Source organism: Hevea brasiliensis, chromosome 11 (assembly GCF_030052815.1).
Source record: "Hevea brasiliensis isolate MT/VB/25A 57/8 chromosome 11, ASM3005281v1, whole genome shotgun sequence".
Taxonomy (NCBI): domain Eukaryota; kingdom Viridiplantae; phylum Streptophyta; class Magnoliopsida; order Malpighiales; family Euphorbiaceae; genus Hevea; species Hevea brasiliensis.
In genome coordinates, this window is record NC_079503.1 from 12,838,296 (window position 1) to 12,853,958 (window position 15,663).

At 36.5% G+C, this 15,663-nt stretch overlaps 1 protein-coding gene and 1 pseudogene across 1 annotated transcript; both read right to left on the minus strand.

Moving 5' to 3' along the window:
• Nucleotides 1-1,379: 1,379 nt before the first annotated feature.
• LOC110665624 (uncharacterized) lies at nt 1,380-3,216 on the minus strand. Its single transcript, XM_021825820.2, has one exon. The coding sequence runs from the start codon at nt 2,627-2,629 to the stop codon at nt 1,562-1,564; it is 1,068 nt and encodes a 355-aa protein (XP_021681512.2). The 5' UTR covers nt 2,630-3,216; the 3' UTR covers nt 1,380-1,561.
• Nucleotides 3,217-3,364: 148 nt separating this feature from the next.
• Nucleotides 3,365-15,407, minus strand: LOC110665623 (uncharacterized; annotated as a pseudogene).
• Nucleotides 15,408-15,663: the final 256 nt, after the last annotated feature.

The following is a 15,663-nucleotide window of genomic DNA, read 5'->3' on the forward strand; positions in this document are numbered from 1 at the left end:
TTTAATTAACTTTTTTTTTTAAATCAATTTTATGATTAGGTTAGAGCAATTCAATCAAAAAATTAAATTAAATTAATCGAACTTGATATAAAAGAAAAATCTATACCCCTTCGAATTACGTTACGTGTCCACGGCCTTTTAACATTAGAATACAAGTCGTATACAAACCATAGAGATTTGCGTAGACCCACGAATAGGATCCATGGGGCTTACGATGGTGATATTCAGAAAAGGAAATTTGATAAATTAGAGCTGTGAGTTTCGAGTTTGGAGAAAGATATAATATTTTTTATGAGTATAGAGTCATTATTAACTTTCATAATTCTCAGGATTTCTGAGGAATTTTTGAGAGAAAAAAGATTTGTAAAGTTGATGGTATCTACGTGGAAAATCCTATGACTTAATAATTGATGGTCAAAATATAAGAATTATATTTATTTATTTATTGATTTATGTGAATTGCTAAATATTTTTAAAATTTCAGTAATTAATTTTTTCATAAATAAAAGTTTTTTCTTTTTTTTGTTAGAGACTTATAATTAGAAACGGACCATTTTTTCTGTTTCAAACTCAATTAACAATGCGTGTCATATAAACAAATTATTTCTATTTCCTATCCATCTCTAACCAAAATTAGAAACGGTCAAATGGATTGGCCGTGATTACAAATGAAAATTTCCGTTTCTAATCACACGATAGTTCTCACAGTGAAGGAGCAAATTTAGATTTTAGGAAAAAGTATAAAGGAAAATGGACTATTATATAAACTTTTTTTTTGTTTACATGATGACCTCTTTTTATATTGTATAATTTATTAATTTAATTAGTATACAATATTTATAAATATATATAAATAATAAACTTTTATATTATTATATAATTTATTAATCTAATCAATATAATATTTATCTATAAAATTTTATTATAAGTTATTAAAAAAAGTTATGTTAAAACCACACACACACATATATATATATATAAACATATTGTAATAATTATTCTTAAAAATTTAGAACACATAAAGATGAAGTATTAATATAATTAAAAATGATAGACAATTATTTTCAATTAAAAATATCATTAAGATTATTTGAATTATTTAATTTATAATTAAAAAGAAATTTCATTGATAAAATAAATTAATAACGTAATTATTTATAATTTAATAATAAATAAATTAACATATGATTTTGAAAAACCTACGAGCTTATAATTTACTCTAATAATTAACCTTGTGAATATTTATTTTCCTTCCATCTATCGGAATTCCTTTTTATATTTTGTTAAAATATTACTCCACAGCCAAAATTTTGACAATTGAATTCTTTCGGTTTGGTCGGCAAAATCTCTCATACTAAGCTATGATCTGAGATTCTCAATAGAGTAAACTGATATGAAATTGCACAAAGCTACAGCCACAAAATCTATCAAGAACTTTTATACACCTAAAAATATTACACACATTTCAACAAAAAATTCAAAATAGAAAATACCCAAATGGACTGGATTGGACTGCCATTGTTTTCACCTTCTCTGCCTTTCTCTCTCCCCTCAAATCAAATTATAGCCCTTCATTTCCATCCAGGGTTGAGTCCAACCGTCCATAATCTTGCAGAGCCTTCAACAGCTGGGCCCCTTTCCTCCTCGCTCTTGCAGTGCAATCCCCTTGTAACGCTAATACCACCGCACGCGCCACCTCCTCCGGAGGTGCGTGCTGCACCTGTTCATGCGGTGTACCACCACCGTAAATCACAGAAAGCGCGCTTATGGCATATTCTTTCCCCCTTCCCTCCATTTCCCCCATCTTAGCAACCATGACAGGCATGGCCAGCGCGTGGGCCCGCAGTTCCGCCGCCCCTTCCTCCACAGTACACGCTAGCTCCAACGCCGCTAATGCACGCTCCGCTGTAGGCCCTTCCAGCTCCATCGCAACTTCGACCACAGAGCCTACAGTCCCAGCTTTTACCGCCACGTGGCGATTTTCTTCCGCCAAACAAAGAGCTAACAAAATTTTCGTTGCCAGTTTCGCACCCGCCTTGTTTTTCAAATTTACCACCACCCCGCGCATAACTTCGAGCGGGCAAACCGGCTCAGTTGGCGGGTTGGGAACTAGTGAGCGTTCTAATAGGTGAAGAGCAGCGACCTTCTCTGATTCAGACTCACTACTGAGTTGGAGCTCCGCTACATGGAAGATTTCTTGGAGTTCAGAAGAATGAATCGGCGGCGGGAGTGGTTGTGTAACAGATGAGAGGGATTCGGATCTTGGGTCGGTCTTGGGTTGTGCGAGAGACTCGGGAGGTGAGTGTTGGTGGAGAGGAGAGATTACAAGAGGGAACCTCCACTGGGTAAAGCTCTGGGAAGCAGAGGAAGAGGAAGACGAGGAGGATTCGGCTTGTGGAGCTTTTAAGAGCGGGCGTTGAGCTTGCGGCTGAGGTGGTAAAACTAATGTCAGCGAGGCTGGTGGAGGAGGGGGTGAAGGGGGTAAAGGTGGAGGGGCAGAGGATGAGAGAGGAAGAGAAGGGGAGTGAGGAGCAGTAGGACTGAGAGCAGTTTGGGCGCAGTGGCGAAAGAAACCGCAAGAAAAGAAGGGACGAGGTTGGGTTTTGAGCTTTGGGCGCTGTGTTTTCATGGCGACTAGTAGCTATAGTAGAGAGGTTGGGGGCAATAAAAGCAAAGAGAAGGTTTTCATTTCAATGTTTAGACGTGTGAGGGTTGAAGAAGTTGCAGAATTATCAATCATGGAAGAGAGAGAAAGATGAGAGTGGCAGAGGTAATGAACTGTGAGTACTTACAGACAGTGTGAAACACTGCAGAAACAGCAGAGATATTCACGATAGTGTGTTCGAGTCCCCAGTGAGACAGACGCCAATTGGAACCAACAGTTCCAGTACCAGTATCAGAGAGTACGTGTCAATATAGTTTTTCAACTACATGATTTTCTTTCTCCTTTTTTTCATTTAAAAAAGGCTTAAGCTTCGGGCCCTAGGATCAGTATTAGGATGCACTACCGTGACCCCATCCTTCCCTGCTCATGACCTTATAAAGTTATGAACACTGAACTTTTTTGTTTACCCTTGTTTTCCTTCTCCAACTAGCTTACGAAGATTTTATGCCCTTATGGAACCCAGATATGGTGCGGCCTCATATCTTGGGCCCACTTTCAACCCCCGTTCTTGAATTGTTCCCAAAGGAATCTTATGTTGGGTCATCCTTGAAGCAACAGTCAGCGAAGATATAATTTCCCATGGAAAAAAAAGTTTTCCCGCATATTTTGGCATTTTCCTCCTGCTTAATTAGTTAAAGACACTTTTTTAATCTATAAATTATATTAATAATATCCCGTCATGTCATATTAAAATAGTGATAAATAAAACTTATCATTTATTAAGAAAAAAATGTTGTAAAATTAAATTACGTATTAAAATTAGGACTACACTTCCTAGTGTAATAATGATGGGAAAAATTGCATCTACAAGTGGACAAGCTACAAAATCAGTTAAAATTACAAGTTCGGGGTGAATCTTCTAATCTAATTCCATAGCAAAATAATGATGACGTTTTTGTCTAAAAGTGAGGAATATATAGTTATGGCAAAGAGACTTGAGAAACAAATTCACCTCCACTTGTCTCGTAGCTCTTTCTTCTCTGACAAAATCCATGTGACGAAAGTTGCCACGACGAGTGCAACAATTGTTATAAGCAACGAATCATAGTTAAAATCCTCAGTAAGTGAATCGTAGGTCCTTGATGGCGCAAGGCGAGTGAAAAAGAGACGAACACCATACGCAAAGACTAGCGCGGTTGATTCAAGCTTAGCAGGCGCTGTTACTACTCCTCGGAGACCCTCCACTTGAAGAGCATGTGTAACATACGACTGCAAAATAATTTTCAAATAAGATTAAAGGATAAACCAGTAGACAAGGGAAAAGAAAAGGATAAACCGGTAGACAAGGGAAAAGAAAATGACGCAGCAACCACCAAATACAGTGGCATAAAAGCAAACATGAACCCCGTGTTGCTACACCGCAAGAGCTTAAGTTGACTTGTTTCAGCTATGATTTTATACTCGAGACTAGCAAGTAGACCCATGCCTCAAGATACTAATTATCCATCTTCGAGTGTGATAAGTTTCAACTTGCAAGTCCTAAGAAAAGCCATTTTAATTTCATCCACAAGTGCCTTAGTTTAGGATATTCTTTTAGATTCTTCCCTCCAAGAATCCTACTTTGACATGAACACAAGTACGGACTTGATATAGCCCACCTAGAAAATTGAGTCATATAGCTCGATCAAAATGTCAAACGGTTTGGTCAACCGGTCCAAACGAGATATGAGATACAATTCAATCACCATGACCAAATAGTTGCACAAGCCAATACAACCCAATACAATGGTCCGCATCGCTCAAATAGCTCAGCAAGATAACTTGGCTAACTAACTCATGTGATCACAAGCCTAATCAGAGATGCACTCTCCGAGAATCTCGGGGTCACAATCGAATAACACTAAGATTCTCGCAACCACCTACAATAGTCACTAAACATTAGCGCATGTGTATATATATATAAAAGAGCAAAACCAGAAGTCAGGTATGCTTTTCTCATTCTTCTACTGAAATCTCTACATACATTACTCTCTCAATCAATTATATGACTTGAGCATCGGAATGACTAATCATAGGCCACCGGCCTCACATTGTGTTTACTTGTAGGCTTACATCCCTTAGGCTAGTCAAAGGAGCTCACAGTTGCATTAGTACTTGACAGCTTTTAATGCATACATAAACTCATGCTTAGGATGACCTATCCCCAAGTAAAAACCATTGCATGCAGCAATTCCCAACTCAGAGCCAAATCACTTCCCCATCCATCAATAAATTACAAATTTTGAAATTCACAGCTCCTTATCACAGAAACTAGGTAGTTTGGAGAAACCTTATCTAAAAAATAGTACCAAAAAAGCCAGATGAATTCTTAGACAAAGCTTTTATAGCAAGTGCACCCATAATACAAGTGTGCTGAAAAGCTCAATACATAGAATGTTACTAAGCAAGTATGAATATTTGGCTCTGCAACTCGCTTTTAGTTTCTATCATTCTCATTTTCTTTTCCTGGTCATTCTAGGGAGGATATCTGATTCAAAACTTTCACCCCTTGCTAGGGGAAAGCATTGGTCAATTCGCACTGAAAAATTGAAAACCAAACAAATTGAAATTTTTAACAAATCAAACGAAACCAAACTGAATTAGGAAGAAAACAGGATCAAACCAAAGCCAAACTGGTCCGGTTCGATTTATTGGTTTGGGCTTCATCTTTGGCCCTTTTCTGGGCCTATTTTAGACTCATTTTTGGACCGAATTTAAGTATATTTCCTATTTTTAACTCTAATTTTAAACATAATAATAATTAATTAAGAAAAAAAGCTATTCAGTTTGGTTCTACTGATTTTTTCTCAGAAAACCGAACTGAATTGAACAGACTAAATTTCTTAAAATAAAAAACTGAACCAATTTACCAAGAAAATGAATTAGATATGCTCAGCCGGTTTTTTTAAGTTTGAACCGAATTCTATTCGGCCCTACCCCTTGCCAAATAAGTGTTTTTGCAGTTGTGTTCCTACCTCCTATACAAGTTCATTCAAACTTAATTCCAAATTCCTGAAACTCTTTTTTTTCTTTTTCACAATCTTGATATTTCCAAAATATCTTTTGCCATGACCAAATTCAGCCAAAAAATGTGCTTGTTACGGTCAGTTATCCCACCGAAATATGTCCAGGTCAAGTCATTACCAGCTTATTTGAATCCTCCTCAGCTAAATAAATCATTTACACATAAGAGTTGGGAGGAAGAACAAGATAATGAACCCAACATCAATTGATCACCCTCTATCTTTATATGAACTACTGTAGAATCCATTTTATGAAGCATGCTCAAAAAGAAGAAGATGATCAAACCAAAATGAATGTGTGCTCCCAAGAAAACAATAAAACTAAGCACTGATTATTGCACAGGAGAAACAGGAGAAAAACAGGAAGATATCAGGCAACTAACCTGAGGAATGATAGGCAATGAATCTGTAAGAGGTATAATTCCTTCTTCTCTCTCAGCTTGTGTGGGATTAATCGACCGACGGGGATCCAAGAAATGCTTATTCAGTGCCAAAACCTGTAAAGCATTCACTTGCATTTAGTGCACAATAAAGCATAGCTGTCATCTAAGATGCCCATGTCCGCATTTCCAGAAGGCACAAAAATATTTAAACCAGAACAAAAATCAAAGTCTCGCAAAAGAAATCATTTAACAACTTTAGAATTTCAGATAGTTTGAAGATGTTAACCAACCTGATCACCAATAGTTCCAATAAGCAACTGCTTTGAAGTTATACCCTTGGCCGTAGAAGTAACAGCTATTGCTTTCACAGAATAGGTAAAAAAGTAAGACTTGTGACTTTGTTATGACCTCTGGTCGAGAATAGGAAGAAATGGGAGAAGCGAGATTATGCTTTCCCACAGCAAGCTTCCAAACATCTTTGTTGTCCTGCATTCAATTAGCAAAAAGCTGAACAGTTTGGAATAAAAATGAACATAAATATTGCATAAAGTATTCCCCGATTGTACGCTTACTGCCCGAGACTGGTCAAAAATTTCAACGACTGACATCTCATATCTGTGCGCTCTAAGGTTAAAGTAGTGGTAGACAACCCAATTTTCACTAAACACCTGCAAAAAGTGAATATGCATCAGGCAATATATCTATATTCAAAACAGAGAAAAAACACAAGAAACTTACCGCATGTACAGGACCATGTGAGCCATGATGGGTCATGCGATGCAACATATGACCAGTTACAGTATCAACAAGATAAGCAACCAACCATGATTCCTCTGGAGTGGCTGATCCAATACCTCCAGTGGCCTTTGGTGCAACGGTCACCACAAAAAGTAAATTTTTAGATATATATTTATACATCACATCTCGTTCAGCTATAACCTTTGCCTGAGTATGAACCACCTGGAGAAAAAAAAAATGGAATGACAACTTTTAGAATTAAAATATACAGTAGCACCTACCAAAGCAATCGGTGAACACCATAAATTCCTATAGAGACAGATAAAGGAAGCAACAATTATAAATCATGTCACATATTAATCTAGGTAGCACACATTTTACAGTGCCTAATAGCCCAGAAATCTTAAGGTAAAATTCAGGTGGGGATACATAACAAGGAATCTGCAATTAAATGATTTGCTCTTCACAGTTCAACTCAACTCAACTCAACTCAACTAAGCCTTTATCCAAAAAATTTAGAGTCGGCTATATGGATTCCCTTTCTCCACTCTAAACGATTTTGGGTTAAATCCTTGAAAATGTGTAATTAAATGATTTGCTCTTCACAGTTCAACTCAACTCAAATCAACTAAGCCTTTATCCAAAAAATTTGGGGTCAGCTATACAGATTCCCTTTCTCCACTCTAAACGATTTTGGGTTAAATCCTTGGAAATGTGTAATGCTTCTAGGTCATGTTGTACTACTCTCATTCAAGTCTGTTTAGGTCTACCCCTTCTTTTCTTTCTATCCTCTAACCTAATGTGCTCTACTTGTTTAACTGGAATCTCCGTATGTCTACGCTTTACATGAACAAACCACCTCAATCTTCCTTCTCTCAACTTATTCTCAATTGCACCACTCCAACCTTTTCTCTAATACTCTCATTACGGACTTTATCTAGTCTAGTATGGCCACTCATCCACCTTACCATTCTCATCTCCGTAACTCTTATCTTAAACACATACGACTCCTTCAGTGCCCAACACTCACTACTATATAACATGGTCGGTCGTATGGCTGTACGATAAAATTTTCCTTATAACCTATTGGGAATCTTGCGATCACATAAAACTCTCATTACACATCTCCACTTCAACTATCTGGCTTTAATCCTATGACTAACATTCTCCTCACATCCCCCATCTACTTGAAGGACTGAGCCGAGATATATAAAATGATTACTTTGGGACAGTTCCACTCCATCCAAACTAACTCCTTCCCTACCACCAGTTCTGCCTTTACTGAACTTGCAATGAATGTATTCTCTCTTTGTTCTACTTACTTAAAGCCCTTTGACTCTAGAGTACTTATCCAAAACTCTAGCTTTCTATTGACTCCTTCTCGCGTCTCATCTATCAAAACTATATCATCCGCAAACATCATGCACCAAAGGATACTCTATTGTATATATTTCGTCAATTCATCTAAAACTAATGTAAAAAGGTAAGGGCTTGCAGCTGACCTTGGTGCAATCCAACTGAGATAGGAAAATCTCTTGTGTCCCCTCCCACTGTGCGCACAATAGTAGTTGTTCCTTCATACATATCTTTCAACACTTGTATGTACCTAATAAATCCAACTGAGATAGGAAAATCTCTTGTGTCCCCTCCCACTGTGCGCACAATAGTAGTTGTTCCTTCATACATATCTTTCAACACTTGTATGTACCTAATAGATACCCTCTTTTGTTCTAACACTCCCCATAAGACATCTCTTAGAACACTATCATATGCCTTCTCCAAATCGATAAAAATCATGTGTGGATCTTTCTTCCCATCTCTATATTTCTCCATCAAGTTTCTAATGAGAAATATCGCTTCCATAGTTGAACGATTGGGCATGAAGCCAAATTGATTAAGAGAGATAGAAGTATCATGACGTAGTCGATGTTCTACAACTCTCTCCCACAACTTCATAGTATGGCTCATGAGTTTAATTCTCCTATAGTTTGAGCAACTCTGTATGTCTCTCTTATTTTTAAAAATAGGTACTAAAATACTCATCCTTCATTTATCAGTCATTTTCTTTGAGTTTAGAATCTTATTAAACAATTTAGTTAACCATGCCACTCCCATATCTCCCAAACACTTCCACACTTCAATTGGTATTCCATCGGGTCCACAGGCTTTATTTTCTTTCATTCTCTCAAGTGCTTCCTTTACTTCTAAAGATCTAATCCTTCTAGTATAATTCATATTCTTTTCTATTGCTCTGTAATCTATATTTACGCTATTACCATTTTGACTATTATTAAAAAGATCATCGAAATAATTTCTCCATCTTTCTTTAATGTCCTCATTTTTCACCAACACTTTTCATTTTTTATCCTTAATGCACCTGACTTGATTGAGTTCTTGACATTTTTTTCTCTCTTCCTTGCTAATCTATAAATATCTTTCTCTCCTTCTTTAGTTACAAGTTTCTCATATAACTTTTCAGAGGCCTGCACTCTTGCTTGATTAACTGCCTTTTTTGCCTCTTTCTTTGCTATCTTGTACTATTCGTATGCCTCATTATTATCACACTTGGATAATTTCTTATATCATTCCCTCTTTCTTTTCACTGACTTTTGCACTTCCTCATTCCACCACCATTTCTCTTGAGGGTGGTCCATGTCCTCTAAACTCTTCAAATACTTTTCTAGCTACTTCTCTAACCTTTGATGCCATCTGTATCCACATACCATTGGCCTCCATATCCAGCTTCCATGCTTTGAACTCAAGAAGCTCATTTTTGAACTTCACTTGCTTTACTCCTTTAAACTCCTACCACTTTGTTCGAGCTACACTATTTCTTCTAACTTTACTTGAATTGTTCCTAAATTTGACATCCAAAACCACAGACCAATGTTGACTTGTTAAAGCCTCTCCCGGAATGACCTTGCAATCCTTGCATAGAGCTCTATTTGTCTTCCCGGTTAAGAGAAAGTCAATTTGGCTTCTATGTTGCCAACTTTTGAAAGTCACTAAATGTGACTCTCTTTTTATAAAGTAGGCATTTGCTAGTATTAGGTCGTATGCCATAGTAAAATTCATGATGTTTTTTCCCTCCTCATTTCGGCTGCCAAAACCAAAACCTCCATGAACATTCTTATAACCTCGTCTATCACTTCCTACACGTCCATTCAAATCTCCACTGATGAAAACATTCTCTTCATTCGGTATGCTTTGCATTAGATCATCCATATCTTCCCAAAACTTTTGCTTACTCTCACTATCTAGTACTATTTGTGGGGCATAAGCACTAACTACACTTATTATTTCTCCTTCTAGTACTACCTTTACTAGTATAATTCTATCTCCTACTCTTTTCACAACTATTACAGCATCTTTCAATGTCTTGTCTATGATTATGCTCACTCCGTTCTTATTTCTCTCTTTTCCGGTAAACCACAGTTTGTGCCCTGAATTACCCACTTCCTTGCTTTTCTCTCTTACCCATTTAGTCTCCTGAATGTAAGCAATATTCATCCTTCTCTTTTCCAAGGTATCCACAAGCTCCATTAATTTTCCTATACGTGATCTAACATTCCAAGTACCAACCCTGATTTTCCTCCTATCCTGTTCCTTCCTAATTGATCTCCTTCTATGATACCTTCTATTGTTCTCTATGCCTATTTTGTGTTCTGTTCCACTATCTGTTCTACTATCTGTCCTATGAACTAACTTCTCTTCACAATTTTTTTTTTAAAAAAAAAAACAACAACAATAACAACATGCGCACGCACACACGCACCCCCCTCATTTTGCGGAAGAAATAGTGATATCTTAATTCACTATAAAACACCCTCTTTTCTTCAGCAGCAAAAAGTTAAGAGAAATAATAGTAGATAGACAGTGTCATGCATATATATGAGTTATCTAGTCAAAATCCACGTATCAAATGTCACTCCATTAAATTTCAAAAAATTATGCCTACTTGTCAGTCTGCCCCAATTAAAAGACTTTGGGTGATTCAAAACAACCGGTTTAAGAACCAATTAACAATGATGGTTGATGAATTAAGAACTGCAATTCTGCAGAATAGAATAGCCGAGCAACAACAGTTTTTAGGACAAAGAAAGAAAGAGATACCTCATTCAACTTTCTTGTCACAGTTGTTAAAATCTTTTCCGACTCCAAAGGAAATACAATCGACCACATATCCTTGGTTTCAAAGCAATATTCATCTGATACTTGACCAACACAATTGCCCTTCAATGCATGTCCTTTAATAATGCCGTCATCAGCCTCAACTGAGTACCAATAAATGTTAGAAAACTCACGTTGAAAAATACCAACAGCCTCTGGTGTTTTGGGGTATAAATGTGCTTGTTGTTGAGCATCTATTAGTAGATGCAGCCTTTGTTCAGTTGAATCTGTAAATGGAAGCGAAATCACTTGCACAATGGAATGAACAAGACTGGAAGAACTAAGCTCCTTCCCCGTGTAAATATAAACAAAAGAAAGTACACCTGGTGAATCCGAACTTGATCCACACCTGCAAACTACCAGCACAGATGGATTCTCACCCATTGCATGATGATGAGGAACCTGCCACTGATACAAATTAACCCTAGTTGGGTTTACACATGTTTCTGATTTACGCAGAGAATTCAGCAAGAGAGACCACACAATTCGTCCATCTCCAGTATGCAAGGCAAAAACCTTCCCAGATTTAGCAAGCACAATTAGTCATTTTCGGAATCCATTATGGTCTCGGGTCATTTTGCTCTTCTCAAAGCTTTTCAACCTCATGGCTTGTATGGCAACTACATCCTCAGGGCTTGCAAGCATTAAAGTGCCCTTAATCTTCAGAATGTGTCCCTTACAATAATAAAACATCATGTGTCAAATCACAAGTACCAGAGAAGAACCAGTCGATGACATCTATCACCACAATCACACAATACACACAGTAGTAAACCAAAAAAAGAAGAAGAAGAAGATATCCAACCATGCAATCATATATCCTGCCATTGCAAAATGTACATTCCCATTTCTTAATAAGGGGGCATAAGCAGATGTTCGAAAGGAATTGACTTAATCTTCAAAAATGTATAACCAGTTAAATAAGGATAAGAGAAATCGATCATTCTATTGTCAAAATTTCTCATTTGTACTGGTAATAGGCATCATAGGGCCCCAAACCTATGACCTCATTGCAGTAATGCAAAAGGGAAGAAATCAAAAACTATATGGAAAATCTTTTAAATATAAAACACGGGTTCATGGAAAACTATAATCTCTGTAAAGCCTTGTTGGATAGACAGCAAACACATGCAGGCAGTGACACTAAAGAGCATTGCTTTTGAACAATGATTGTTGTGATTAAAGTAGAGTATCCAGAAAGTGCGTGGTAATAAAGAATAATTTAAGAAAATGCAATACAACATGAAAAAGTCATTTGAAAGAAACAGAAATCACACCTTTCTATGTACAATCCAATATTCAACCAAAACAGTACCAATCTTTTATGAAAATTAAGTCAACAATGAAAAAAAGTAATCAAGGAAGAAAAGGGAATAGAGAGCAAAATAGAATTTGATAGATGTCCACATGCAACACACACACACACAAACACACACACAGAGATAAAGGAAGAAGAGAAGGAGCAATTTGGTAGCTTTAACCATGACCTCATTCAAGCCCAAGCAGGGTTATATTATGCTTCACCCTGAAATTTCACAAAGCCATCTTAGTAGTTAGATCATACCTTGAGCCATTCAAAAAGGTTCTGTTCCACTTTTGCTACCGATACACCTTTCTTTTCCACAGGAAGTTCCGACATTGTTACATCTATAACCGAAGCAAGGCCATCCTCTCTACTCCAGACAATCTCACCTTGTTGCAACAGTAACAGAGAATGATCTTCCATGACAATCAAAGCCCTAAACCCATGAGACTTATCAGTTCGGATATAATTGTTTATGAAAACCTTATGGACCATTCCTCTTTGGCGGTCCAGTTTAATGCTCTCCTTAAGCAAATCACTATTCCACTCTTGCCCAAGTTTCAGTGTAACGTAAATGTCATTGTAGTGATGTTCAACCAGTGCAAATGCTTGTTGACCCTCAGAGAATGACACAGCATCACTAACAGCTGTTACATGATTGATTTCATCTACCACCTCCAACTTCCCTTCCCTTGTCACTCTTATAAATATTGTAAATGTACTGGTTTTCAAAGCAAACATTCCTGTAAGCTTTGAAGGTAATATCATTGCCATCCCTAAGGTCTCTTCAATCAGATCTGATATGTGTGTTTTCTGAAAGTTGATCTCTCCATTATGAAAGTTCACTGTTATCAAAGTTGACCCAGTGGAATCCAGCATCACAAGTGTGCTACTTGAAACTAAAGAAACTTCCCCTGAAAATCCACCAGAAAATGCTGCACTTTCGTGTTTCAGTAGCTCTCCATTTTTAGCATTCATTTGGTAGACATTAAACTGAGATGAATCAACAAATCCTACAACATATATTATATCACTGCCAAGAGGTTGAATCACATGCTGAACATCAAAACTGCAACCAAGACGATCACAGAATCAATGGTATGGGGTTTGCTGAAAACAAAACGTAAAACTTCAAATTGGCCAAACCTTTCAGCAGCAAAATCCTTCATCCAGAGAATCTCACCATGTATGCTTGAAATAGCATGGAGACATCCTTTGCCAAACACAAGAATCACATTGTCCTTGTCAATTTTCAAGCTGGTCTGCAGATTGAAACCTTAGTTAACCACAAATTCTTTCGAAAATTTGTAGATTGCATGATGTTATTATAAGAGCATACTTCTAAGTAGAATTGAGATCCCCTAGGAAGGGTGAATTGTGCTAACAAAGAAGGTATGAAAAATAAATTTTCATCACAGGAATGAGATTATGATAAATGATCTCAGCATTATCTGATTTAGCAAATGACCCAAGACATATTTGATTGTAATTGGAAAAAAAAATATGGCAGGAAGACCTCGTAAAATTGCTCATTAACTGTAATTCAATTACCATTGTATCATTAAGAGATTATAATAGGTAACAAATAAAAACTTTCATTTACTGACCGGCACCAACAATAATGATTTTGAGTGATTTGGGCTATGAAGAAATGATTCCCACACCATCTGCCCATCAGGAAGGTTCCATGCTCTTAAGATACTCCCCTCTGAAGAAAGGGTAATGATGTCTGAGAAAATGAGGCAGAAGATTTAAGAATTTGAATAACTAGAACAGTCAGATGCTCATTCCTTCCAGGGTACAAGCGAAGGAAAAAACATTGTCTATACAAAATAACAATAAGATGATCAATACTCCAAATATAATAAAATCATAAACAAATTTTTAATTAGCTCAAAATACACTAATATATATGTGTACATAATTCAGACCACTATTCTGCAAACCAGATTACCAATTTTGTTTTCTACAATCTTTAACTAAACAAAAAGATTTAAGGAATGACGCCTATTCTCTATTTTTGTAAGGTGGGCATGCTAAGGATAAAAGAGTGGGGGGATAGGAATCACAGATAATATCACAAACATAAAGCAACCAAGTCGAAAAAGTTGATGGCCAAGAGATTCCTAGATTGACCATCGTCCTTCTAAGATGAAGAACAAATAATGCATCCCAATAAAACCACAATCAAGAAAAAAAATAGTCATGTAGAACATCATTTATGATCCAGTAACTACATGCTCACGAATGAAATCTATCATGTACGACAGATTATACATATAAGCATAATTACATTTCCCCATGGCGATATCAATTCCATCAATAGCAGCATTGGCTCCAAGAACATGCCTCCAAACTGCATAAAGAAACATCAATTAGAATCCTTCCAACAACAAACATAAACATGGACAACAAAATGGAAAAATTACCTATACATCGATACTAACCATTCCAAACTACTAGCTAATAAAACAAAGAACTACTCCTCAATTACCTCAAGACATAAAACACTACTTACAAATCTCGACGTGCCTAAGATCAAGAGAAGCTATAACATTCTTTTCAGTAGAAACAACAACACGCTTTCGGCCAGTCTTCTGTGTGTGAAATACAGCGTCCCTCACTTTACCAACGTACTGTTGATGCCTACATTAAAATTAAACTAAGAATCTGAGTATTCAGCAGGTTGATGATCATAAAAAGCGAAGTTCATTACTAACAAGGTTGAGTTCAATAATAGAACAAAGGCAATTAGCTCCACTCGGAATCAGCGAATTCAACGCGAGGATACAAATCAGAGCTACACACCACGAAGCAGCGACTGTATAAGCAAGTTTTCTTTACTATTTTCTGTGGTTTTTCTCGAGAACCAAACAAAGCTGAAATCGAGTAAAATTAGGAGCTCACCAATCCATGAGACCTACTTGATCTTCGTAAAGCGAGAAGGTAGAGATTGTAGTCGATAAGAGCATTAGGGAGATAAGAAAAACCATAATCACCATGTCCATGGCCAGCAGACCTCTGTTTCCTCTCTCTTTACTCGGTGAAGAGAGAGACAGTTCTGAGAAGACGATGCGTGTCAGCGTGTGCTCTGTATGAAGTGAAGAGACGAACCATGCTTTTGTCGCCGGCTTTAATAATGATGATGATAATAATGATAATAATAAATAAACAAATTTGATAATGTTTAATTTTTATTTTTTTTTAAATTAATTTAAAATTTTTAAAAGAAAAAAATTAAATTTTTAGTTTTTGAATTTAAATTAAAAAAATAAAAAATTTTAATTTAAAAATAAAAAAATTGAATGCATTTGGAATTACCGTGCCTTTTTTTGTTTTTTATTTTTCTAAAACCTAAAAACTTTTTATAGTTTTGATTTTATGTTTTCCAAAAACTGTTTT